General features: G+C 42.8%; 4 protein-coding genes across 8 annotated transcripts; all 4 read left to right on the top strand.

Annotated features, from left to right (window-relative positions):
* Positions 1-5,188: 5,188 nt before the first annotated feature.
* LOC133884806 (small ribosomal subunit protein RACK1z-like) lies at positions 5,189-7,527 on the top strand. Its single transcript, XM_062324366.1, has 2 exons — positions 5,189-6,152; positions 7,190-7,527. The coding sequence occupies exons 1-2, from the start codon at positions 5,268-5,270 to the stop codon at positions 7,301-7,303; spliced, it is 999 nt and encodes a 332-aa protein (XP_062180350.1). The 5' UTR covers positions 5,189-5,267; the 3' UTR covers positions 7,304-7,527.
* A 694-nt stretch (positions 7,528-8,221) lies between these two features.
* Positions 8,222-9,876, top strand: LOC133885590 (beta-1,3-galactosyltransferase pvg3-like). The gene has a single exon (XM_062325319.1). It carries the CDS (start codon positions 8,553-8,555, stop codon positions 9,597-9,599), a length of 1,047 nt encoding a protein of 348 aa, XP_062181303.1. The 5' UTR covers positions 8,222-8,552; the 3' UTR covers positions 9,600-9,876.
* Positions 9,877-13,305: 3,429 nt separating this feature from the next.
* On the top strand, positions 13,306-18,184 carry LOC133884803 (uncharacterized). Of its 2 annotated transcripts, none has more exons than XM_062324363.1 (5): positions 13,306-13,804; positions 13,957-14,070; positions 15,030-16,573; positions 16,743-16,768; positions 17,249-18,184. In XM_062324363.1, exons 3-5 carry the CDS (start codon positions 15,100-15,102, stop codon positions 17,960-17,962), a joined length of 2,214 nt encoding a protein of 737 aa, XP_062180347.1. In that variant the 5' UTR covers positions 13,306-13,804; positions 13,957-14,070; positions 15,030-15,099; the 3' UTR covers positions 17,963-18,184. The 2 variants fall into 2 exon arrangements, with proteins under 2 accessions (XP_062180347.1, XP_062180346.1); XM_062324362.1 differs by having other exon boundaries at positions 13,336-13,804; positions 13,957-14,075.
* A 1,289-nt stretch (positions 18,185-19,473) lies between these two features.
* Positions 19,474-23,957, top strand: LOC133883892 (uncharacterized). Of its 4 annotated transcripts, XM_062323283.1 has the most exons (3): positions 19,477-20,260; positions 23,220-23,322; positions 23,471-23,957. In XM_062323283.1, exons 1-3 carry the CDS (start codon positions 20,053-20,055, stop codon positions 23,472-23,474), a joined length of 315 nt encoding a protein of 104 aa, XP_062179267.1. In that variant the 5' UTR covers positions 19,477-20,052; the 3' UTR covers positions 23,475-23,957. The 4 variants fall into 4 exon arrangements, 3 of the variants coding, with proteins under 3 accessions (XP_062179266.1, XP_062179265.1, XP_062179267.1); XM_062323282.1 differs by having other exon boundaries at positions 19,474-20,260; positions 23,232-23,957; XM_062323281.1 differs by having other exon boundaries at positions 19,475-20,260; positions 23,220-23,957.
* Positions 23,958-24,907: the final 950 nt, after the last annotated feature.

Below are 24,907 nucleotides of genomic sequence, written 5' to 3'. Positions count from 1 at the left end.
AAACATGTCTAAATATTCAAGTTTTTCATAACCCATTCTATACCTGATAGAACAGATTCCCTCTTCTCAGATTAGTTTAAAAATGTGTCACCATAGTAGATATCAAAAGTACTTACTATTCCTTCATATTGTTTGAGCACATCCAGTTGATTATATGCTAGCTCTAATATTTCATCATCTCCATCACTTTCAGTAGAACTCATCTACAAACAAATGGAAAGATCGGTTACACACTAATATGTAGGTTCATGAAGCAATAATGTAGCAAACAGATAAGGCTCAAGCAAATATTACATAACAGTAGTTAGATTCATGAAACATATAAGGTTACAGCAAATTGAAAATGTATCTAGCCTCTAAATGTGATTTTGGTAATTAATAACAATACATGTGGACTAATAATGTTGTTGAGAATTGTTAGTAGTTTATTCCGTAAGTGATGCATAGAGAATAGGTATGCATCAAGATAAATAAGCTCTAGGTGATGCTCATGAGAAGAAGAAGAAGCTCAAGAAGATTGACAATAAGCGTGAAGGCCAAGTTACTTGTGAAGATAAAGTAACTTAAGGTATAAAGTTATTAATAAAGTTTTATGGACTAACCAATGTGCTTTATACTTGAGAGCGAGTTGGTGTTATGATCCATAAGAATGCATGAGTTGAATCGAGATATCGAATATGCAAAGAGTGAAGAACAAAGATTGGACTCCATATATGATAAAGTGAATTCATTGAATATGTCGGTTACAAAGTGGTTTTCTATGGCAAAGATGGTGGAGGCAAAGCAACGCTCGGCTGCGATGGATCATCCAGTGGTGAAGCGCAAGCAAAGGGCTTGGCATCGAAGGATCAAGACGTTGGTGAAGGGCGAATGCAGGTTTTACGCCAATGAAGCGTGCGAGGCTATAAGAAGTTATGGATGATTTGCATCAATCACATGAAGAATCAAGAAGAGATGAAGTGAAGATTATATGAACGTTGGTAACCCTCAATATTTGAAATAAAGATGCAGTACTTGAAGGTATTCAAAGGCTCAAAGTGGTTCAAACTAGTTTTATATTTGAATTTGAGTATAGGTGTGTTGTACTATCAAGATGGGTGCAACGTAGAACAACTTGACATGTCTCAGTGCTCAAGAGTATCTAACCAACCCAAAAATGATAGACACAAAACACCCACGAACACCTAGAACATGTTTCCATCTTGGGTTTGTGTTAAGAATTCGCTTTAGGAGTCCGATATCGAAAGTGTGGAAGTATCCGAACTGGCTTTTGGAGTGTTCCTAGTTTTTATCTAATGTGTTTGAGATCATATGTTCTAGTGGGATATGTAGCCATGTGAATAAGCTTTCTGTAGAGTCTAAAATTATCAAAATCGGATATCGGGATCAAAAGTTATCGTTGTTTTTTAGAGGGTCCATTGTGTTGATTGTAGAAGTTTCAGAATGAATTTGGAAGTTCTGAATTGGCCAGAAGTTTCAGATGACGTCCAGTTTGGGGTTCTCTGTTGTGGTTTGAAGTTTCAACCCGAAAGTTCCAGAAGTTCCTGATTCTGTGGTTAGTTCGGAGGTTCCGAACTTGATCCGAACAAGGGTCCTCGGTTGGGTCTAACTTGTGTAATCCAGAAGTTCCGAATAAATCCGAAAGTTCCATATTGTACTTTCTGTTAGCTTTAACGGCTAGTTTTTTAGGGTTGAGTATAAATACCTCCTCACCCTCTCTTTATTGTGCTGTTGGTGCCTTCACGAAAATACTCAAAGCCAAAGCCATTAGAGCTCTAACCTCTTCGATTTAGTGTGAGATTTGAGAAGAAATGCGAGTTTAGTTGAGAGATTGAAAGATTTAGTGCAATTAAGCTAAACTGCATTCTTGAGCACTCGAGTTTATTACCAATAAGTTCCTCAAAACGTTTGTTATTCTTGGGGATTCAATCCCTTATATGGTTAGACGTCGCCAGCAAGCACCCAAGGTTGTGGTGTGTCACGAGAAAGTTGTGAAGGCTTGATTTTCTTCTCCGCAAGGGAAGAAATCCAAAGTGAAAGCTCAAGTGTGACCAAGCTTGGTGAGAAAAAGGGTTAAAAAGACCCAGCTCAAGTGTGACTGAGCCTCTCAATAGAGACGTAGGAAACTCAAGTAGAGGTGTTCGAATTCGGAAAACAAATTGACACGTCTCATCTCTTGGTTTGCTTGTTATTTTTGTTATTGAGCTCATTAACCTTCATACTTGTTTGTACATGATCCATATGCTCGTACTTGTTACACTACATGTGATCCGTAGAATAGCTACGAAATGCTTCTTGTAAGCTATGACAACTTTTGGTTTTAGCTAAAACTCATTAGGCGTAGCTAGATCTCATTTTGTTGCTTTGTATAGTCAGAAGTTCCAGATTGAACCTGAAACTGAACAATAATTTCAGAACTTTCGATTAGAGTTTTGTTACATATCTTGTTAGATTTAAATAATCTTTATCACACCCTAGTATTATAACCTTTACACTTATTTAGGGTGATTGTGCGCTAGTTGAGCCTAGCATATTTAGGATTTTTACTTGTGAAAAATTTATTAGTTTATTTTTCGCTACAAGTTTAGACCAACGGTAAAAAGGGATGATTTTTTTTTTTGTAAAAACGTCTATTCTCCCCATCTAGACGACATCATTATCCTTTCACAAATATTACATAACAATAATTAGGATCATTGAACAAACAAGGTCCAAACAAATACTTCTAAATTTTATTTTCCTCACATCACCTCTTCAACCAATTGAGTCTTGTTTCATTTGAGGACAAAGTGTTGAATACATCACGATGTTCAGCTTTGACAAAAAGCTTGCTAGCCATGAAATGCTCATTGCTTCCTTCTATTGCCCCAGAGTCCACCGCCAAACTCGTCACTTGTTTAATGAATTCGGACCTCATTTCACTCTATAGCACCTTGTTAGTAACAAAACTAGAGGATTGCATATTATCCTATATACCTTTCATTATCTTAATTATAGGGTTCTTTTTTTTTCTTGGGCTACTAGCACTACTGTCAGTACCACATCACTTCAATAGATTAGCAACATTTCTAGTGCTGGTGTTACGTTGAGGGCTTGTGACTGTCAATTTTTCGACATCAATCGTATTGTTTGTGTTCCCTCTTACTCCTTCACCAGGAATACAAGAGGAAGAATCATCTACTACAATATGCTCAAACATCTTCTCAAGCTCTGAGAGAGACACATGAGGTCCATTTCGAAGCTTCATCTATTCTCCATGATTAAATCCGAAGAAGATAATTTCAGGTAACTTATGACACGATAGAATTAATTATAGTAATGAGTATATAAAAGGGTATAATTCTTTGTATGCCATTGCAATTTTGCACAATCCCTTATTTGCCACTGTTAGTGACATAGGTGGGTCTCACATGTCATTGACACATCGATGGCAAATAAGGGATCAAAAGTGAGTACTTTTATGTTCTCTCTCCACCAACTGTCATTTGCGCCTATCGTTCCTTTTGTGCTATTCCATCCAAGTCCAGTAGTTTTATTGATGGTTAGCCAAAAAATATACAAACCTTTCAACGAATCTCATCAATTTTTAAATTATGTTTTTGAGTGATGCTTCCTGTCCTATAAAAGAACTTATCATACAAGTTCTTGTATGCTTTGTTAGATAGTACACCAAGAGATCTATTTTCATCATCTATTTCTTGCACATAAATTTCACAAAAGACCATTGTGTGATATGAATCTCAATTTTCCTTATCCCAAATAAAATTCTACATCTATTTGTTATAAACAATTATGTAACTAGTAAGGATGCAACAATTGATAAGTATTATGTAACTAGTAAACAAACTGTAACCATTTAATGACAGTTGAAAAAGAAATAAAACTTTGTCAAGATCTAAAATTGTATTGCCAAAAACAGATTGGTTACAGTTAAATCCATGTAAAATATATTGTGAAAGCAGTCTAGTAAAAATTGATAGAGCACCGTCCATTCTGTTATGCATGTAAGAGAGAGTAGAAAGAAGCTACTTCATATAATCACTTGCATTTCATTCTGTAGTTTCAGAAAAGGCATGTTTTGTGCTGTACATATATTTGACAACCCAAATAAACTTGGCAGTGGAATAGAACACATGACACCAGTTTTCCAAATTGTATACGATCGCCATCGTCTGGCCTTGATCTAACAACCCACTCCTACGACCTCTAGTATCTCCAAAGATAGGAGTCAAAGAGGCCCAAATACCTTTTGGATTCTATAAGAACTACCCGCACTAATAATCCTTATTACTCTAGCATTTGTATATTGTTGATTAGTATTAGACAAAAATTCCCCCTCTTAGATCATCTGCTACTAAAGAAGTGGACAACCCAATAAGCACCTGTGTATGTTTGATGGTGGGGGTTGTGTGGCTTCAATCCAGGGAGTTGGATCTTTCTTCCCGACGGTGATGGAGGCGACAACTTCTATGGAGTGTGGTGGCGACGAGTCTTCACTCCAGGAGGCGAGGCTCTTCTACGGATGGCGGCGGCGGGTGGAGTGAGGAACCAACGATTGCTCTACACTCCAACTGGACGACGGTAGGGGATGATGGGGCAAACCGACGGTGGGGAAGGAGGAGATCATGCCGACAGTTGGGATGGTGGAGAGGGTGGGATCAGAGGAGAGCGACGTGGAGCAGCAGTGGAGGTCCTATTTAGATCTAGATGGAGCAATGAGGGATCAGTATGGTTGGTTCAGTGATAATTACAGGTAATTTTTTACTAATTTTGATGTCTAGATTGGTTTGCCCATCCTACACTATCTACATAAAGTTAAGAAGAATTAGATTGTAGATTGTAACATAATCTGATTTTAGATTGTACATTATGAATTACAAAATCGAACTGTTTATTTTAGCTTTTGATTTTTTTTTAAAAGTAAAAGGCAAAAATAGAAAGAAACAGACCTTAGCTCCATGTGAAGGCCACTCGCGGAGTCACGATTGCAACTGACGTCCATGAATAAGCAATGACACCCAGTTTTTTAGCACCCTACAAAACTGGGCGAAAAAAAAGAGAGAGGCATTCACCCTGACCGTCCGATCCTATCCAACAGTCGAGATCCTCCGTCCACCATTCTAGCGTCCCGCAAAACCCTAGCCCCAACTTCTCCCGACTATAAATTCCTCCGTCTCCCAGCTCCGCCCCTTTCCCTTCTATATCCTTCCCCTGCGCCGCCGACGCCACCACCAGCACCTTCGCAGTCCTAACCCTCCACGGCGACCATGGCCGGCGCGCAGGAGACGCTCACCCTAGCGGGCACGATGCACGGCCACAACGGTGAGGTGACGGCGATCGCGACCCCGATCGACAACTCCCCGTTCATCGTCTCCTCCTCCCGCGACAAGTCGTTGCTGGTGTGGGACCTCACCAACCCCGTCCACGCCAACAACGACTCCACCACCGAGTATGGCATCCCCTTCCGCCGCCTCACCGGCCACTCCCACTTCGTCCAGGACGTCGTCCTCAGCTCCGACGGCCAGTTTGCGCTCTCCGGCTCCTGGGACGGCGAGCTCCGCCTCTGGGATCTCTCCACCGGCCTCACCACCCGCCGCTTCGTCGGCCACAGTAAGGACGTCATCTCCGTCGCCTTCTCTGTCGACAACCGCCAGATCGTCTCCGCGTCCCGCGACAAGACCATCAAACTCTGGAACACCCTCGGGGAGTGCAAGTACACCATCGGCGGCGACCAGGGCGGCGGCGAGGGCCACAACGGGTGGGTCTCCTGCGTCAGTTTCTCCCCCAACACCAACCAGCCCACCGTTGTCTCCGGCTCCTGGGACCGCACCGTCAAGGTATGGAACCTTACCAACTGCAAGCTGCGCTGCACGCTCACTGGCCACGGCGGCTATGTCAATGCCGTCGCCGTGAGCCCCGACGGCTCGCTGTGCGCCTCCGGCGGGAAGGATGGTGTTACGCTGCTGTGGGATTTGGTTGAGGGAAAGAGGCTGTACTCACTGGACGCTGGCTCCATCATCCACTCCCTCTGCTTCTCGCCCAACCGGTACTGGCTCTGCGCTGCGACGCAGGACTCTGTCAAGATCTGGGACCTCGAGTCGAAGCACGTCGTGCAGGATCTCAAGCCCGACATCCAGATCTCCAAGAACCAGGTAAATCTCCACCCATTAAATCTTTTGTGCTGTCTGGTTAGGATGTGCAGTTGCTTGCATTGTGGGTTTGTAGACTTGTAGTGTGTCTGTATTGTTTGATTCAATGGGAATAGTTAGGCCAATAGTTAATACCTCTTGGGGATGTGGAAATGTGGACTGCAGTAGTGTTACGCCCTACCTGTATGTAGCATGGGTTAGTCTTTTAACAGGTCGGATGCTTACCTTAATGTTAAGTTAGTTCATTGATTTCACTAAGTCCACAGATGTTGTCAAATACTCAAGTGCAGAATTGTTGTTAATGTGCGTAATTAGTAATGCACGTAAGAATACATTTTGGATAAGATGATGTGCACCACGGTGGTGTGGCAAAAATAGTTTATCAGGGTCTAACTTGGCTGCTATCAATTTCCATTTGTTGTATTTGGTAAGCAGTCTTGTTATTCAATCCTTTATTGTGAGTTATAACTTATAGCATCATCCAATCTATTGTTTCTACTCAGCATTGTACTGTGCACTTTATGCCGGTATCATATCAGTGAATTCTCTTCCGATAGATATTCTGATTTTGTCTATGAATAGAAGCATTCCCTTTTGTTGTGCTTTAGATAGTGATTATAATCTTTATACTGTTAGTTTCATCCTCATTCGCCTGTGTAGCCTTTGGGAAACTTCTTGTTTGTATTTTATTTTCAATTGCACACTGGAACTGTAGTCTATGACGTATTTTCTACCTCTGAATGTTGTATAATGTGTATCCTGTCCTGCTTCTATCATGTAGACATCTTAGTGCATATTAGTCATTCATGGACCCTATTCTCAACAGTTGCGTATTTAATTGTTGTAAACTGTCTCTCCTTAATGGTGTTATACTATGAAATTGATAGAAACTCCTGTTAATGTGAACCTATAAGCTAGCTCTATTTAACATGATGTGTTTTTACTAAATCATTGTTAAATATTTTAACAATGATTTACACATTGGTCTTATTTTTTCTCTCTCCAATGGATATTTGACTGCTTATGGTACACTTGTTCAGATTCTGTACTGCACAAGCTTGAGCTGGAGTGCGGATGGAAGCACGCTCTACACTGGTTACACTGATGGGTCTATCAGGGTCTGGAAGATCTCTGGGTTCAGTTACGCAGTCTAGATGGTGAACCTCTTGGAAGGTCTAGGAGTCTTGGTTCGGCAAAACATTGTAATGTTCGTCAAGTTTTTAACTGTCCTGAGTTATATTTTCTGTTTGGTACTTTCCGCTTGATCTACTATTTATGCTTAGCTTCGTTAATGAGCTAATCTGTACTATGGAAGAATCTGTTTTGCACCATGGCTCTGTTTTGGCTTCTGGTTTATTATAATATTCTACTTATGCAACTCGACGTGCCTGGTTCTGAGCTGTTAATATGCTTCTCCGTTGCTGACACTTTCAGTCATGCGACTATGTATTCTTAGAAAATAAGTATAGTGCATTGTGCCCGAAGCGAAGGAAAATTACGTGTCGTGAGTTTTTCACATCATAGTATGTACCCTTCAGCTTGCGCTTCATCCCAGATATGCTTGTGTATTTTTCTAGATCCTTAACCATTGGCATTAGTACTTGCAAATATCTACGAGTTCATGTTTTAACTTTCAGGAGCCCTAGATTCCTGAGCACTCATCATCGGTGGAACATGCTGAGTATTTTGTAAGCATGGGTGTATTGGTTTCGCTGGCCTGGAGAATGGCCAGTAGGGTACCAAAATGCGGGCGAGGACTATCGCAGATATCGATTAAAATTCAAAGAAATCGGTCAAACATTGCAATTCTTTTATTTTAAGTTTTGAATTCAAATTTGATCAGTCTTTGCCGGTATTTGGAATGCGTTGGTGCTCGCATCATCGATAAGCGTCCAATATCGCGTATTTTCCATTTGCGAACCCTCCCTTTTGTTCATCGACTAGGCTAACCTTATAGATGTTTGTCCTTATTGAGGTTTGGATTGATTAGTTAGCCTAGCCACGAGGAGATGGAGATCTCCCTGCCTCAACTATCCACTATAGGGTAGTTCGGTTGGATAAGATAGCCATGGCCCAGGAGAAAGACCTTGCCCACCTCAGCAACCTTCATCGAACCCAACCTCCCCATTTCAATTTCATCAAGTCCATGATTTGAAAACTTCTTGATGCTTAATCAAGCTCCTGTACAGTTTCCAAACTTCTAATGTAGCTCGTCTATACCCCTTCACGCAACTGCGCCATCGACCAACCAGAGCCCAGCCAGGACCAGGTCGTCGCTTCCCGGTTGTTCAATTATTCAGCTCAAATGACCTCATATACCAAACTCCCTAGCAAGTGCGACACTCCGATTTGTTCTATAAGCATGCACGACATCACCAGCTAATCGTCCCGGCTGCTATCGCCATGTCGTCGTCCCCCTCCTTCTACAAGCAGCTGGGCCTGGGAGCCGGCTCCCCCTTCTCCGGCCGCCACATCCTCCTCTTCATCCTCGGCGCAGGCTTCCTCGTGTTCACCGTCTTCGTCGTCCACCCCAACGAGTTCCGCATCCAGTCCTTCTTCTCCACCGGCTGCACACCTCCCGGCACGGACGCTGCACCACCGGTCAAGGATGCCAGCGCGCCCCATGCTGCCACCACGGAGGCGACACAGACGCCGGCACCGGACGACGTGCGCCTCCTCATCGGCATCCAGACGCTGCCGGGCAAGTACGAGCGGCGGCACCTGCTGCGGACCGTCTACTCCCTCCAGGTCCAGGAGCAGCCGTCCCTCGCCGGCAGGGTGGACGTCCGGTTCATCTTCTGCAACGTGACGTCCCCGGACGACGCGGTATTCGTGGCTCTGGAGATCATGCGGTACGACGACATCATCGTGATGGACTGCGCCGAGAACATGGACAACGGCAAGACGTACACCTTCTTCTCCACTGTGGCCCGCGCGTTCAACGGCACCGACGGCCCGAGGTACGACTACGTGATGAAGGCCGACGACGACACGTACCTGCGTCTGCCGGCGCTGGTGGCGTCGCTGCGCGGCGCGGCGCGGGAGGACGCCTACTACGGGCTGCAGATGCCGTGCGACCGCGAGAACTTCTACCCGTTCCCGCCCTTCATGTCCGGGATGGGGTACGCGCTGTCGTGGGACCTGGTGCAGTGGGTGGCGGCGTCGGAGCTGAGCGCGCGCGACCACAAGGGGCCCGAGGACATGTGGACGGGGCGGTGGCTGAACTTCGCCGGCAAGGCCAAGAACCGGTACGACAACGCGCCGAGGATGTACAACTACAAGGGAGCCTCGCCGGACAGCTGCTTCCGGCACGGCTTCGTCCCGGACACCATCGCCGTGCACATGCTCAAGGACGACGCGCGGTGGGCCGAGACGCTCAGGTACTTCAACGCCACGGCCGCGCTGCCGCGCTCCGACCTCTACCACCTACCGCTGCCGGCCAGCCCTTGAATTGAACCGTTCTTCGGCTTTCGCTCTCCTGGGGCTCAATCGGCCCAGATGCGTGCGTTGAATATTATGAAGGGTTGGTGGGGGGTCGTTAGAAGAAAGGACGATATACTTGTTCATTTCGTGTTGCTGAATAATGCTGATAGAATACGAGATGACATAGCTTTCTTGTGGATTTGTTAGATTTTTTGAGTCTGTAAGGATGTCTAATCGGATTCGTTCGTCTTATCTGATAAACCACGTGCTTATAGACAGAAAGACGGCTATTGCCGGGATGGAACTGATGCTGTTCTGATCAAAAGTTCGGACCAGACAGACTGGGTTGACGTCTTGACTTTTGACACACACACACACAAAATGAATAGTCAAACCGGCACGTTGCACAGTAGGGCCAAAACGAGCAAAGGCCCTGATGGCGAATCCTGTTTGGAAAAGCAGCCCAAACTATAATTAGCATGGGGGGTTAGCATTGAGGCGAAGCCAGTGTGGCACCGTGGCTCCAAATGGATTTCAGCTCATATCAAAGCAATTTTGTCACTGCGTGCTGAGCTTGATCCGAGGCCACAACCCACAAGTAGCCCCTGCCAGCAATGACGCAAATCGAGGCAAACAACCACACCACACCAGGGCTAGATCGAAGCCAAACAGCCACACGCCGTGATCGCTGGCCCCCATACAGCCACACGTTCGCCGACCGGGACAATCCGTGCGATGGCTATAGTGTAGCCGAGGGAAGCCACGCACTCGTCGTCGTCCCTGAGCGGAGCAGAAGGAGCAGGATAGCATAGGTGTCGAGGACGGGGACGGCGGCGGCTGTGTCGCGAGCTCGCGATGAATGCGAACAGCTAGTAGGCCTGGCTAGCTGGGGATCTGGCCGGGGAAGAGAGAACCCACGCGGTGACTGACGCGGATGCACTCCATCGGTTCTGCGATCCAGTATCCAGGCGCGCCATGTGCGCCGCACTGATTAGGAGCACGACCTGTGCTTCTTCTCTCGACCCTCGACTCGACTGGCCGTGGAGGTAAAAGAGGTTATGCAAAACGTACTCGTGGGGTGTGTTTTATTCGTTCGACGAGGTTTTGTGGAACTATATGATATAAATAGGTAAAGGAGATGGATTGGAGTTATATTTGATAAAAATAAGAGTATTTAATTAGTTGTATCTGTTTTAATAGGTTGAACTGAGATTTGGTTGACTAAAACTAAAATCGTATAAGAAGATACAAGAGTTAAGGTTATAATTAAATTACTTATATAAAGATAATTTTATGATACTAATAAATAGACATCTATATAAATAGATGCAGAGTTTATATTTATCAGATAAGATAAGATTATATATTTATATCTATTAGATCAGATTGTAATAGTAAATATAGATAACTAAATATGATTATATTTAAAATTCTACCTATTCGTGAAGTCAGAATGAAAAAGATACATCAATCAAACACATCCATGAGCTCGTTTCAGACCCAATCGTGTTGCATTTTTTTTGAGAGTATAACCAGAACGTGCACATACCCACACACACTTACACCTCTACTACTAAACATAAACGGACACAATAAGTTTTTTTAAAATAATAATATTTTATTAGAAAATTGTAAAAATAATAATTAAATTTACAAAATTATAAGAATAGATATTGTCGGCACACGAAGTATCAACTAGGGATCTATTGACACTCCATATACTGATGTACCACGTGATAGTAGGTCAGGGGCTTACCAACGATATTAAAAAATCATATTTTTTATATAATATCAAATAGAGATTATCCTTATATAAAAATTATGAATCTCGATAAGAACTATAATTTTATAGTTAAACAATTTTACATTTGAATCCGCTTATGTCGAAGGGTGAACTCCTCAAGCAGGGATCCGGAGGGATCCCTTCGAGATTCGACCGGGGGATGATTCTGAATCTGTTTTGCGGGTGAAATAAATGGCCGTAAATACGATGCAGGTGGAATGTAATGATCGGATGCAGAAGGAGTAAATGCACAGGAGGTCTTTTAGACAGGTTCGGGCCGCACTGAGCGTAACACCCTACTCCTGTGTGTATGCTATAAATGCTTTGAGAATATCTCTCAGAGATGTTGCTGGTTATAAGAATATTTGTTTAGCCTAGAGCTTTGGGCTCCTTGTTCTTCGGTGATCTGAGCTTCTGTGCTTGTATTGAACCTCTGCCTTCTTCCTCGACTTGCTGTCCTCAACCTTCTGTGTCCTTCTCACCGGGAACCCGCCCCGCCTTAAATACCCGCCGGAGCGGTAGCGTGCCCAGAAAGGGAGGGCGCGAGTTCCAAGGCACCATAAATAGGAAGCAACTATCATGGCCTGCTGCGCGAAGTGACGGAAAAGGTTGAAAACGCGCCCCCGTCTGGTCTGGTTCGTCATCATGCCGTTCTGCAACGGGCGCCGCGGAGAGGGCCCACCGGGCAGTCACTGAACAGCCCGGCGTGCTCGCTCGGTCTTGAATACCTGACACAGCAGGGCGGCAGGCGGGACACCTTGGGCTTTGCGATGCTATCCCGAGGCGCGCCGGATGTCCCGCGATGAGACCCGTGCATTAAATATTCCCATGCCTCCTGTCAGGCCGTGGCAGGGACTGACAACGAGCGTGGCAGGAGCAGTTGGAAGCGACAGGCCACACTGTCTCTTAAATGCGGCATCAGGTCTTTCACTGGTTGACACCTCACCGCTGGACCTCTGTGGGGGCCACCGGCGAAAGACTTCTGAGGCCGTCAGGGAACCGAGTGCTCGGGGATCACTGTTCACGGCCCCGAGCACTCTCTCCCGGATATGCCCTTTCTTGGTCCTCGGGGAACCGAGTGCTCGGGGGGCACTGTTCACGGCCCTGAGCACTCTCTCTCGGAATTGACTTTCCTTTGGTCCTCGGGGGACTCGGGTGCCCGGGGGCCACTGTTCACGGGCCCTTCCCGGTACTTATCTTTTCTGATCATCAGGGGGCTTGAGTGTCCGGGGGCTACTGTTCACAGCCCCAAGCACTCTCTTCCCCGCACTTGGTCTTCTCGGGTCGTCGGGGAACTCGGATACTCGAAGACCACTGTTCATGGCCCCGAGCACCCTCTTCCGGAACTTAGTCTTCTTGTACCTCGCAGAGATAATCCCCGCGGGAGGGCGCCATGCGGCACACTGCTGATCTGGCCTCAGAACTCGAGAACCACTGATTCCTGTGTCAACGACAGCTTAGATACCAAAAAGTCGTTATAAATTTTAGATTCGAAAAAATAGAACTTCAACTTCTAATTACTTTTTGAGCATGTAAATAGATTCAAAATGAAAATTTTTTAACTATAAAATTGTAGATTTCGATGAGAGACACAATTTTTATATAAAGAATGTCTCCACACGAGATCATATAAAAAATTATATATTTTTTAAATATCATCTGTATGATATAGAATCTGTCGGTACGCTAAGTGCCAACAACCACAGTATATGAAGTGCCGACAGGTTCTATCGGCACATATTCTTGCAAATTTATAAATTTAACTATTATTTTTATAATTTTTTAATAAAATAGTATTATTTTAAAAAATTCATAATATCGTGTTGGGTTGTCCAGTGGAGAGAGAGACGAGAACGCCGGCGGCTGCGCTAGCTGTTTGTGCGGATACGGGAGGCCCACCCTGTCCGTCCGCGAGATATTTTTAGTGTCCGCCGGTCCGTACGCTCCCCATCCGACGGCTCCTCTTCCACCACCCAGTCGCCGGCCCAACCGATGGCCCCTTTTCGAGGACGTGGCCGTCGCTTTTCCTTGTTCCTCCCCTCCTTTTCTCGACGACGGCTCCTCTGCTCCTCTCCTCTCCTCTCCCTCCGCGCTCGGCTCCTCCACTACCTGCTTGACTGCTTCCTCTGGCTTTAATGCCTCCGCCTCCGGGCCACTGGCGCTAGAGCTTGGTGTCTCGCTGTGAGCGGCGTGGGCGGTAGTGCTGCTCGCGGTGGTTGGGATGGGCGGAATTGGCGAGGGGAGTGGAGGTTGAGGAAGCTGTTTGTGGAGCGCGCGTGTCTCTTTGTCGCCCACAGATTATTTCCTCCTGGGGAATGAATACTGGAGAGCGAGAGGGAGAGGGATTTCGAGCTGTTGGGTCGGGACAGGGGGAGGAGCGGGCGCGGGGTGCTTTGATCCATTTGCGCCTGGGCTGGCATCCTCGCTCGTCGTCGCGGCGCAGATTGAGGTGAGTGCTCTTTTGCTCAGGCCATTTCTGCGTTGAACTGTTGAAGTTTCGCTGTTTCCCCGGGCGGTTTCGAGCAAGAATCGCGACAACAATCTTTATTTCTGGTCGGGCTTTCGCTGCTTTGTTTGGTGCTAATTTGCAGTGTTTCGCAGGAACGAGGTGGTCAGGTGGAGTGGTCGCTAGTCGCTACATAGCTCGGTAGTCGGTACGATCCGATTCTGGTTCAACTGAAAGGCTGAGAGGTGCAGAGCACAACCGTGTGCTTGGTAAGGTAAATTGATGACGTGTTTTTTTTTTTGGCTTTATTGAAGTTGAGAAGTTGTTTATTCTGCTGGTGCATATTAGATCCACTTGATTTATGTGGTCATTTTTGAGAATTCTGTGTATGTGGTTATATTAGCATGAGAAATCTGCTTAAATTGGCGCTTACTGTTTTCCGAAGAGCATGTACTGGATGTTCAAGCACCAAGTAGGAGCTACTGAAATGAAAAACTGAACTAACTCTTTGAGATGAAAAAACTGCACAATATTTTCCCCTCCTTCCACACTTTCCCCAATGTTGTACCCGCATGATTGTGCGGCTAAATTTGAAAACTATACCAAATCCTTGATTTTTTAAATAGTATTAAAATAATGGAAGGTTGCAAAAATAATATCCGTTTTGCAAAATTGTAGTAGTAGTACCTTGTCGGCAAGCGAAATGCTGACAGGGTACCTATTGGCAGGCGAGATGCCGATATGTCCTCTCCTCCTCCCCTTCCCCCCTCTCCTTTCCCTCCTAGTCTCCTTTCCCTCCTCTCTTCTTCTCTCTCGCGCACAGATCTCTCTCTCTTCTCTGGAACAAACAGCAACAATGGGAGGCGCCGCGCCCCTTAGAGAGGCTCCTATCACAGTAATAACCACAGTAAATGCGGTGGCCCACACATATCGGCAAGCGAAATGCTGATATGTCCCTGTTGCAGTAATAACAGCTTGCTGACAGGGTACTATTTCTGCAATTTTCCAAAAAGAAATATTTTTTTTTGCAATTTTCCATTATTTTAATATTATTTAAAAAATCAGTAATCCTTAACTAAAACGCATCACTGCCATCACACCCTTTGTAGGTTCAAGCCAGAATCTTTTATGTTTACCTGATTAACTGGATGTTTGGCTTTTTTTTGTCAGGAGTACAAACTTGAAGAATTCATTATGTCTAATGATTTGTCTTTTGCATCTTTGACAGAAGCTTTTGCAACTAGCATTGCAAGATTGTGAGGAAAGGAAAATCTGATTCTATACTTTGTACTTCAATCATGTCGGAGTGCACCGGGAGTAAATGTAAGAAGAAAGAAGATTTTCAAGTTCTTTTGAGCAAGAAAGATCCTAGAGAGTCGTCTCAACACAAGCATTACTTGTGGATGGCTCACTGGACGAAAGCAAGCAGCAGTGCAGAACCCCTGAAGGTCAGCAATCGTTTAGAGGATGCCAACAAGGGCACTAGTACGAAATTCATGAAATCTACAGTGGCTGAAAGGCTGATGGTAGGAGTAAGTCATGGAAGTGCCTCTGTGCAGCATGCACATCAATTTAACTCTACTATGTGGGGTGTGGCACATAATGTTTGCAAAGAACTGGGACAAAAGGGTAATGAACAATGTCATGAGTCATTTGAAAGATCTATGAAGCAGAATGATATGAACTTACTTGCCCAGGCAGTAGTGTCAGAAACATATTCCATTCGTAAGCTTTCAGAGTTACCATTGGATTTCCAGAAACTTGGGAGCTCAGATGATCCGAATTCAGATCGGAGCCACTTTCCTATGTTTGAAATTAATCGACAAATTGACAAAATACTCAACCCAAAGTGTAGGTCTGCACTTGGTCCTGCATCCCTGAATGTAAAAATGTCGGCTTCTCATGTGATGGCATTGTCATCACAGGAATATAGGATGCAGTCTCATCCGATAGCTGATGAGAACGTGGATATATGCAAGCCTGCAGGAGGCACTGTATCTCACCTAAAAGATCCTACCAACCTCGGTACTGATCCTTCAGGGCAAGAATTAAAGGGACATTTATCGGATACAATGTCATGTCCATGCAACAAGGATGATAATAACTCGTCAAATTGTCTAATAGATGAGCAGCAGACAAGGCACTATTTTGCAAACTCAAATCAAAATCCACCGTATGCATCTAGTGAAAAGAAGTCAAAGTATGCAAGAAGCAACAAGAATCAAATTGCTGTTCATAAACAACAAGATGCTGCAGGAGTCATGTTTTGTGCACCAGTACTTGGTAGAGAATTTCAGAATGAACCAATAAATTGTTCCAATAACAGAAAGCAGGATGGTGCTCTTGAGATGTATAAATCTCACGGGAATGTCGTTTCAAGTTCTTTGTTACCTTATGAGCAGCAGCATTTGAAAACACACAGAATGGAATCTGCAGCAAATTTAAAAGACTCTTACATGCCACCTGATCCAATCACGAATATATTGATAGCAAATAGTAATGGTGAGCCGCTGGCACATGGTAAAGAGCCAACAGAAAAGTCTACAGGCTCTTGTAAACGAAAAAGACCCTGTTTATTTGAAACACTAACAATTCCTTCCAAGTCACAAAGTGCATACCCTAAAAATTCAGTGTCATCAGGAAAATCTAGTGGTTTTGGAGTTTGCATGTATGGCACAAATATTGGCAGTCGTCTATTCGGAACACAGAATCAATCGTCAGCTAAAACTGAAACATTGTACAGTGATACTCTTGTGTCAAAATCTTCAGCAGGTGAGGGACAGTATCTGGTATAATACAATATAAGCTAAAAGGCATCCTTTAGTACATGGCTGCTTGTGCTAAAAGGTGCTTCTTGGTGATGGAATGATACATTTGATCATTTTTTTCTAATGTTAGTATCGCCCAGACTCTAATGTTTCACTTTTCTGGACTGTTGCAGGCATTGCTTCACTGTCAGCACAGAAGGTATCAGTGTTGCGTATCAATCTTATACCCTATCTTACACATAGAACGAATGTTGACTTATATGGTTTGATATTCTCAAAAAATAAAAACTTATATGGCTTTATTTGCACGGTATTTAGCACAACTAATAGCAAAAGACGTTTCCAATGCAATGATCTGCATGTACATGCACATGCAAACTTGCCTGAGAAGGCTTGTAAAGTTTATATTTGTCACGAATGCATTTTTCTCAACATTATTTTTTGGTGTTTATGACTTCAATCATGTATGTGATATATATTTCACACTCACGCTCTTTAGTTAAAATTTTGGTCTTTGATTAGATTTAGGTCAATTTTTCCAAAATATATGCTCGCCTATCTGTTGCTTGTTCTTCTACATGATAATTATTTCGAGCTGTACTGTTCTCATTAGTTATGGTCCTGTAGCAATTGAAAAATCTTTGTACTGATATTGTCATTACCAACAAATGTACCGCAGGACTACAGTCGCCCAAACGAAACAAAAACTGAGCAACTGGCAACTCCGTCCATGAGAGGAGGTTCAGGATACAGTAAAGTAAATGGATTCAGTAATGTAAACGAACACCAGTCCGAAGCAACTACTGCCAGTAAGCAATCATGCATGCCCGGAACAGGAAACACGAACCTTGATCTCATACTATTCCAAATGGGAAGAATGAGAAATCGGATTTCCAGCAACATAGTTCAACCAGCAGTAGGTGCTGAGCCAAGTGATCAATGGCTCAAGCGCCTACAGCTTAATACATCCGATCCTGAACTTCCTAGTTCCAAGAGATCAAAACTTGGAGACAGTCCTCCACCTGGAGAAGCAAGTTGCTTGTTTGGCATGGCACTTCATTGCGACAATGATGATGCCGAAATTATCGGCCGTTTTAAGGAGGACCAGGCATTGGATGAAGGGAGTAAACTCCAAGACAACCAAGAAATACCCCCAGTTCCAGCCAAGAGTATGGATCGTTGGGTAGGAAGATGGTGCCAGGGTGGCACTCCTGCTTTTCATGGAGACCCAGGTCAGGGAAGGCAAGCAACAAAGCCTGATCAGGCATCGGAAAAACTTGGATGTCAGTTCCCGAGCATCGCAGCAATGGCGATGATGGGGCGAGCAATGAACAAGCTTCGGCCGTGTGAGCATCAGAAGAAGGGCCCTTTCGTGGTGTGGAAGATAGAGTGAAAAATGTTTGGGTATTGTTTGGTAAAATGTTTGTCTGTTTGTTTGTAGGGTTCACTAACTTCTTTTTCTAGATTAGAAAATCTTGATGGAGTGACTATTGGATCAGAATCAACATGTTAGAAAAGTGACTTAAAATAGCTATTTTTTAATCACATTGAAAATAGACAATCTGTTTTGTTGTTGTTGTTGTGATAGAACTTCATATCGGTCCCTTTCTTTTCATTTTGCTTCGTGGCCTTAATTTCTTTGAGTAGGTTAGTCTAAAAAACAGTTATTTGGTAGGTTGAAAAATATGAAATCGAGCACCTAGGCATTCCCATTTCTTCACCACCACGAAACGCTCGAAGTTTCGAACTGCTGGCTGTTACATAAAACAGAAAAACCAAAAAAAAGGCCGGTTAACATCAATCCTACTTTGCAAGAGATGGATAACGCATGGAGATATGGCTGCTGGGAAAATTCGACCCTACTTCGTTGCCGCGTCATCAAACAGGACCTCCAGATCAGGCATCCGAAGAACCTGGAGGTCAATTCCCATTCCCAAGCATTGCAAAGAAGGCGATGATGGGGGCGAGCGATGAGCAAGTTTTTTTTAGAGTGAAAGGGCATTTTTGTGGTGTAGAAAACAGAGGGATCCTGAGTCACGAACACTACTCTGTTTTGTTTTGAGCGACATGCTGCTATTTGTTTCCTTAGAAAAACGAGATGTACTGCTACCTGTCATTCCATCTTGTTTCCTTTGAATAGTGTAGAGCATTTGCGAGTTTTGCCCGTCATTGTTTCGAAATAAAAAAATGCCTGTGACAAGTTCATCATAATGGTCAGTTGTTGCTATTATTTTCTGGCGTAGTTAAAACCATCAGCACTCAGTAGACAACTGGATGAACTGACCAACTCATATAAAATGATAGTCTATACTTTCAGTATGATCCATGGAGTTCTCTGTAGTCTATACTTTCAGTATGATCCATGGAGTTCTCTGCTGAATGTTACTACTGTTCTTAACATATGTCGATTTATAATGCATTCAGTCAAACTTTAAAAACTTTGACTATTAGTACACATAAAATTGATAGGTTTCGACACATGCAAATAATATTGGTGGATTCGCCATAAAAAATATTTTTATAAGATTATATATTTAACAAATTTTACTAACAAATAATTTTAAAAAGTAATGTTAAAATATGTGTATAAGAGAACTTGTCGGTGTTCTAAATAACAAGTAAAAAAACAGATTTAGTATATATCTGCATTTTCGTCTAGCACTGATAAACATTTTGAATTTTTCCATGGTCTTGACTATTTGGAAGGCTAAAAATATGAGCTCGTATGCAATTCTTAAACAACACAAAGAAACGTTAGAAGTTCTGAATTGTAGGCTGTTATACAACTAAGTAGAGTCCATTTTTCTGCATGGATGGAAAGGCTGGTAAGTGATATCTTATCTTATCTTATTAAAGTGCTACACTTTCTCACCACGAGATTGAGTCACGTCATCCATAAAAGACAGACCGTCCGATCAATCTTATCTTATCTTATCTTATTAAAGTGCTACACTTTCTCACCACGAGATTGAGCCACGTCATCTATAAAAGACAGACCGTCCGATCAATCTATAAAAGACAGACCGTCCGATCAATCCTTTGAGGAAAATCATCCGTCCGATCTCTCACGTGCGACGTTTGCATCAAGGTCCTTCAAGAAACACCGATTACCTGTTCCCTCCTCTTCTCCCTTGTATCTCTGTCGCACGACCCCCTCCCCGTTCGCATTCCTCCTCCCCAGATCGATCCCAATTCCCGCCCGCCCCGACATCTGCGCCGCTGGACTACGGTGCCTCCACCCCGACTCGCGCCGCCCACCTCCTCCTCCGCCACCGCAGCGCAATCCCTTCATCTGCCACCCCTCCGTGGCCTCGCCGTCCTCTCCCGAAACCCTCGCTCGCCTCCGCTCCCGTTCCATCGGAAGGGGGAAATGCCAGTAGTGCCGCCTCCTCCTGCAGCCACCGCCACGGCCTCCTCCTCCCACCAGGTGCTCTCCACGTCGCCCCTGCGCTCGATCCCCCCCCCCCCCCTGGCGTCTTCCCCATGTCCCACCGGCAAGCCCAGGCCGCCCGCGCCGCTGCCTCCTACCAGTGCGCCTCCTCTCGCAGTCACCGCCACCGGCGATGTTGGAGGCCGTGGCGTCCTCCGCCGGCGTGGGAGGTGGTTTCGGCCGGTGATGGAGGGGGTTCGTCCGTGCATGCTATCGTCGCCGGCTGCTCCGCGTGCGAGGTGCTCCGCTGCGATGGCACAGGTCAGTAGCTTGCAACATCGAGCGAGGCCACAATTGTAGCTCACTAGGTTGCTAAGATATGGTGGAAACAGTGGTGCTGCTATATCAAGTATATTGATACACTAACAGCAGACTGGTATCAGTATCAAGTAGATTTGAAACACGATGTAACATCAGGAATTACAATCGAAAATCTGACAATCCCAATTGAACTGTCAAAATACTCCAATGATTGATGGTTTGCATCAGGTTTATCTGAAGTTCAATGGCTGCATTACTGCTTGCATCAGTGTTTTATGTAGTTCTGTTCTAATATTGCTGCCTGTATTAGTTGCAAATAATTCTATCTGCGTTATCCTCTCCAGTGTCACATATGCTGGTTAGTGGGTCAATGCCTGCCTGGTGCCTTCATAAGGGCTGTCTTCACATATGTTGACCATATGCGCTTTCTGCCATGAGTCTGTCATAATTTAATATTTGAGCATGCTTGCAGCCAAATATATCTCTCACAAACCATTTGATCTCATGTGAGTTCCCCTATCTGAGTATCTGAACAAAGAACCAAGATACTTTTCATTTTTTTTATGAAATTAATATATATACTATAGACTAGCTGCAGGGCCTAAATATGATCTTTTCAGTGATTTGGACTCATTTCGTTGTCAATACTAAAAATGCATGCTCGTAATATCTAAAGTGTGTTGTCTTTTTCTCTAATAGAAGTATGGAGTGTACTCTGTAATGATGTGCCTATCTACATACTTCTTGAGGTTTAATTTACTTTGAGTCAGGAAAACCAAATAATTGTGAATATGAGGTGTTAATCTAAGCAATAAGAAAGATTTGAGGTAGCAGAAAATATAAACTTATTATACATTCACCATTATAAACATAAACCTACTTATATTCTGTTGAATCTACTCAAAATACATAGATGGGTATTCTATCATTTGAACAGAAGAAGCGGGGTTTAATTTGATAGAGGATATCATATTGTCAGCTGTACTCTAATTAATTTTGGGAATAACATGTGACCACCACACATATGGCCTTGTTGATAGCGACAGAGAGAAATAAAACAGCTTATTGTTCTTACTCAATTACAAAGATGATCAATTCACACACAAATCCTTGAATATTTCTGCTTACATCGTGAAGATAATATGAGTTGTAGTTCTCGGAAGAGAACGATATATAAGGCTAATCATATATCCAGAACATACAAACGCTAAGGTTCGCTAGTGCACAATTTTAGAAAGATTTGGACGCAAGAACCTCCCAAACCAGAGCCACGACATGAAAACTACGGCTAAACAAATTTTAAACGGCTAAAATGAAAACTATTTTTTTGGATTTAAATCTAAATTTTAAAAGGCCTAAAAAAATTATTTAAAATTTTGTAGAATTATTTTTCAACATAAAACTAGTTAAAACGATTTTATAGAATTTATTTGCTTTTTAATGATTTTTTCAAGTTTTCAACCAAATTTAATAATAGAAGAATATTTATAGAGAAAAAAATACTTATCAGTGCCGGTTCTAAGTAGCAACCGGCACATGTCAAAGATCACATCACGAGGTGGAGTTACGTCAGAGGAACCGCTTAGTGGAAAATCGCTTCAAACACAAGATAAGCATGCTGCCCACCTCACTATGTGAAAAACAAACAAAAGAGATATGAAATTAATGACATATCGTAATATGACCTATTACTTATGACCAATCCATCAGTGACAGGTCATCCTAGAGAGTCATTAGTGATATGTCAAGTTGTGACCCGTCACTAATGATCAGTTTGATAAAACAGAATCGGTGAAGAAGTTTTATTAAATCAGTTATTAGATGTATTAGTCAATCAGTTTCCTATCATAACTTACTTAATTTTTTGCTTATATATTAAATATGTACATAGCATGATGCTATAATTTTTTTGTTTTTATTTTATTTTTCTCTTATTTTTTTTTTCTCACTTCAGCAGCACTAGATTATGAACCATTGTACATTTATGCTCAAGTTTGTTATAAGAGGTGGCAGCTATGGACACAAACACACATTTCAAAAACAGTGCGGAAGCTTTAGAAGGCGAGAACTCAATCTTCCGGACTATTTTTTTCCCTCGAAAAATTTGGCCAAACTTGATGATATAAAAAAAAAATCAAAATCGAAGTTCGTATACAAAATATATCTATTTTACTGAAGGTCACTCCGGATCACCAATCAAATTACAATTCAGAAAAAACAGTCATAAGTGACGGGTCATAAATGTGACACATCACTTATGACGATGTTAAAAGGATAAACTATCTAGCTTCCTTCAAAACGCAGGTAAGGGTGTGGTGGTAATGGATAATGCACGCGAGCGGAGGTCACGAGTTTAATTCCTAAATATGTAAAATAGCGTGTGACATGTAAGGAGTGTTGATGGCCCCTGCATTGGGATGGTTCCGGTGATTTTTTTTTGACTTTTTTATGTTCAAAAATAAAAAATATTTATCAATTATAAGTGACAGGTCATAACTGTGATCCGCTATTTATGATTTTTTATAAATGACAGGTCACAATTATAACTCTTCACTTCTGATCTTTATTATTGACAGGTCAAATTGTGACCCGTTATCAATAATCTTATTGGTGATGTATACTTATTCATCACTTACGACTAGTCATCAATAACGTGTTTAGATGACGGATGCTAATCATTATGCATCCGTCATTTATGTCCTTTTTCACGTAGTGGCTGTTGTCCGGGCAAATCAAAGTCTCTTCTAAATTCGTGGTCACTTGATTTTCGTGATGTAAGAAACACATTATACTTTTTTTTTTCTTCGACACTATGGTTGGATTCCTAAATAGTTCTGTATGACTTAAGTAGTTTCATGTAAAATGGTTACGGTATTGTTGTGAAATCCATGTACCGATGCTTTCTTCACAAAAAAAAAAATTCACTAATGTTTGCATTTTATTTGAAGTCCATTCTCAGTGTTCATTGTAGGCGGCCGTGAATTGGATTGTGGAGGTTGGTGGTTTGGCGTCATACATCGGAGGTTTGCTTTCGGTGAAGGTGCATTTACAAAAATAGCGAGGTGGGCAAATATGTACAACATGACTGTGATTATCTGGAACTGTTGGCTAGACTGCAGTTACCTGGAACTTTTGAGCTTTGTCCAGTACCACTTGCCAGTCTGAAAATTCTCAACCTGTTGTCAAACCACAAACAAGAGTTTCTTGCAGGTAAGTTCGACGTGGGCATGGATAAATTTTGCTAAGACTGAGCCCAACTAATAATCTACGGGTAGTCTGCGCGGGTGCCAATGAATTTGTCAAAGCTTTTGACATGTTGGTCCGTATAGCACGCTAGAACTGCATCTGAAGGTTCGTGAGAGAAGTTCTAGCGTGACGTCTGAAGCACAAGGTTTGGTAACGAGCCCCCATCTTTTAATTCCATGGATGTTTATAAGGTCAATGCTCGTTTCATCTGCCATCATTTTTGACACAAGAATATTTGAAGTCTGACACTAGTTTCATAACTCCCGAATCAGAAAAGGTCAGAAAGATAAATTATGACTCGTGCCCGTTGGTCTCCCGTTCTGATCAGTCAGCTGTACCATGTTGTTAGGGCATCTCCATCTAGTGCTACAGTACCCTGCAAAGTACTTAAAGCACTAGAAATTCATATACTGTAGCAGTACTGTTTATAGAGGCTGACGGTGGGTTCGGAAGGAGGAGAAGAGTAATAGAAGGTACGAAATAGGGTCTCTATTGGAGATGAAAAATATAAGGATGTTATAATAGTGCTAGGGGATACTGTAATAGTATTATAGGGGACGAAATTTTAAAGTATCTGTTTGAGATGACCTTACCCGCTGAACTTTACTAGCTTGTTGCATGATGAGCACACCAAACTAGTGCGTTCTTGGAGCCTACAATGTGAAGTGCAGGTGGAATACATTTTAACCATGGTCTTTCTACGTACAAGTAATCGAGTCGACAAGAGTTTACACATGCATCTCAAGATTTTTTTTTTAGAAAAAGAGGCAAGCGTTTGCATGACCTAGAACAAAAAATATTACACATGATCTATGGAATTTCTTTTTGACGGGGCCAAACTTCCTCTCTAGAGTTCCGTACCTGTGGGGATGCAAAATACAAGTTGCTTGTCACCGAATAATTGGGGATGCAAACTGTTCCTCTTGCTAGGTTTTCTTTTTCCATGCTCATTTCCTTAGCAAGATACTCATTCCGTTTCATAATATTTATTCACGTCTACCATTATGTATAAATTAAGAAATATTAAAATCGAGTGAAAAAAATACAGTAGGATGATCATACTACCCCTAATCAATACAAGTATGAAAACAAGTAACTCATCAGCGTTGGAGTAAATGTATACATACACTCAAGGGCATAGCAGAAAAATAGATTATAAAATATCATTAGTTACAACAATGAACAAATAATTTGAGAGATACTTCCGAGACCATGGACAAAAATTGCGAAACGGAGGGAGTACTTAAAGACAGCAAGCCGTAATATTTGTCCACGTTCACCATTATATATAAATCAAAAAATATTAAAATTGAGTGAAAAATACAGTAAGATGATCATACTATCCCTAATCAATACAATGATGAAAATAAGTAACTCATCAGCGTTAGAGTAAATACATAC

This window comes from Phragmites australis, chromosome 11, assembly GCF_958298935.1.
Source record: "Phragmites australis chromosome 11, lpPhrAust1.1, whole genome shotgun sequence".
Taxonomy (NCBI): domain Eukaryota; kingdom Viridiplantae; phylum Streptophyta; class Magnoliopsida; order Poales; family Poaceae; genus Phragmites; species Phragmites australis.
This window is presented reverse-complemented; position numbering and strand designations above follow the sequence as displayed.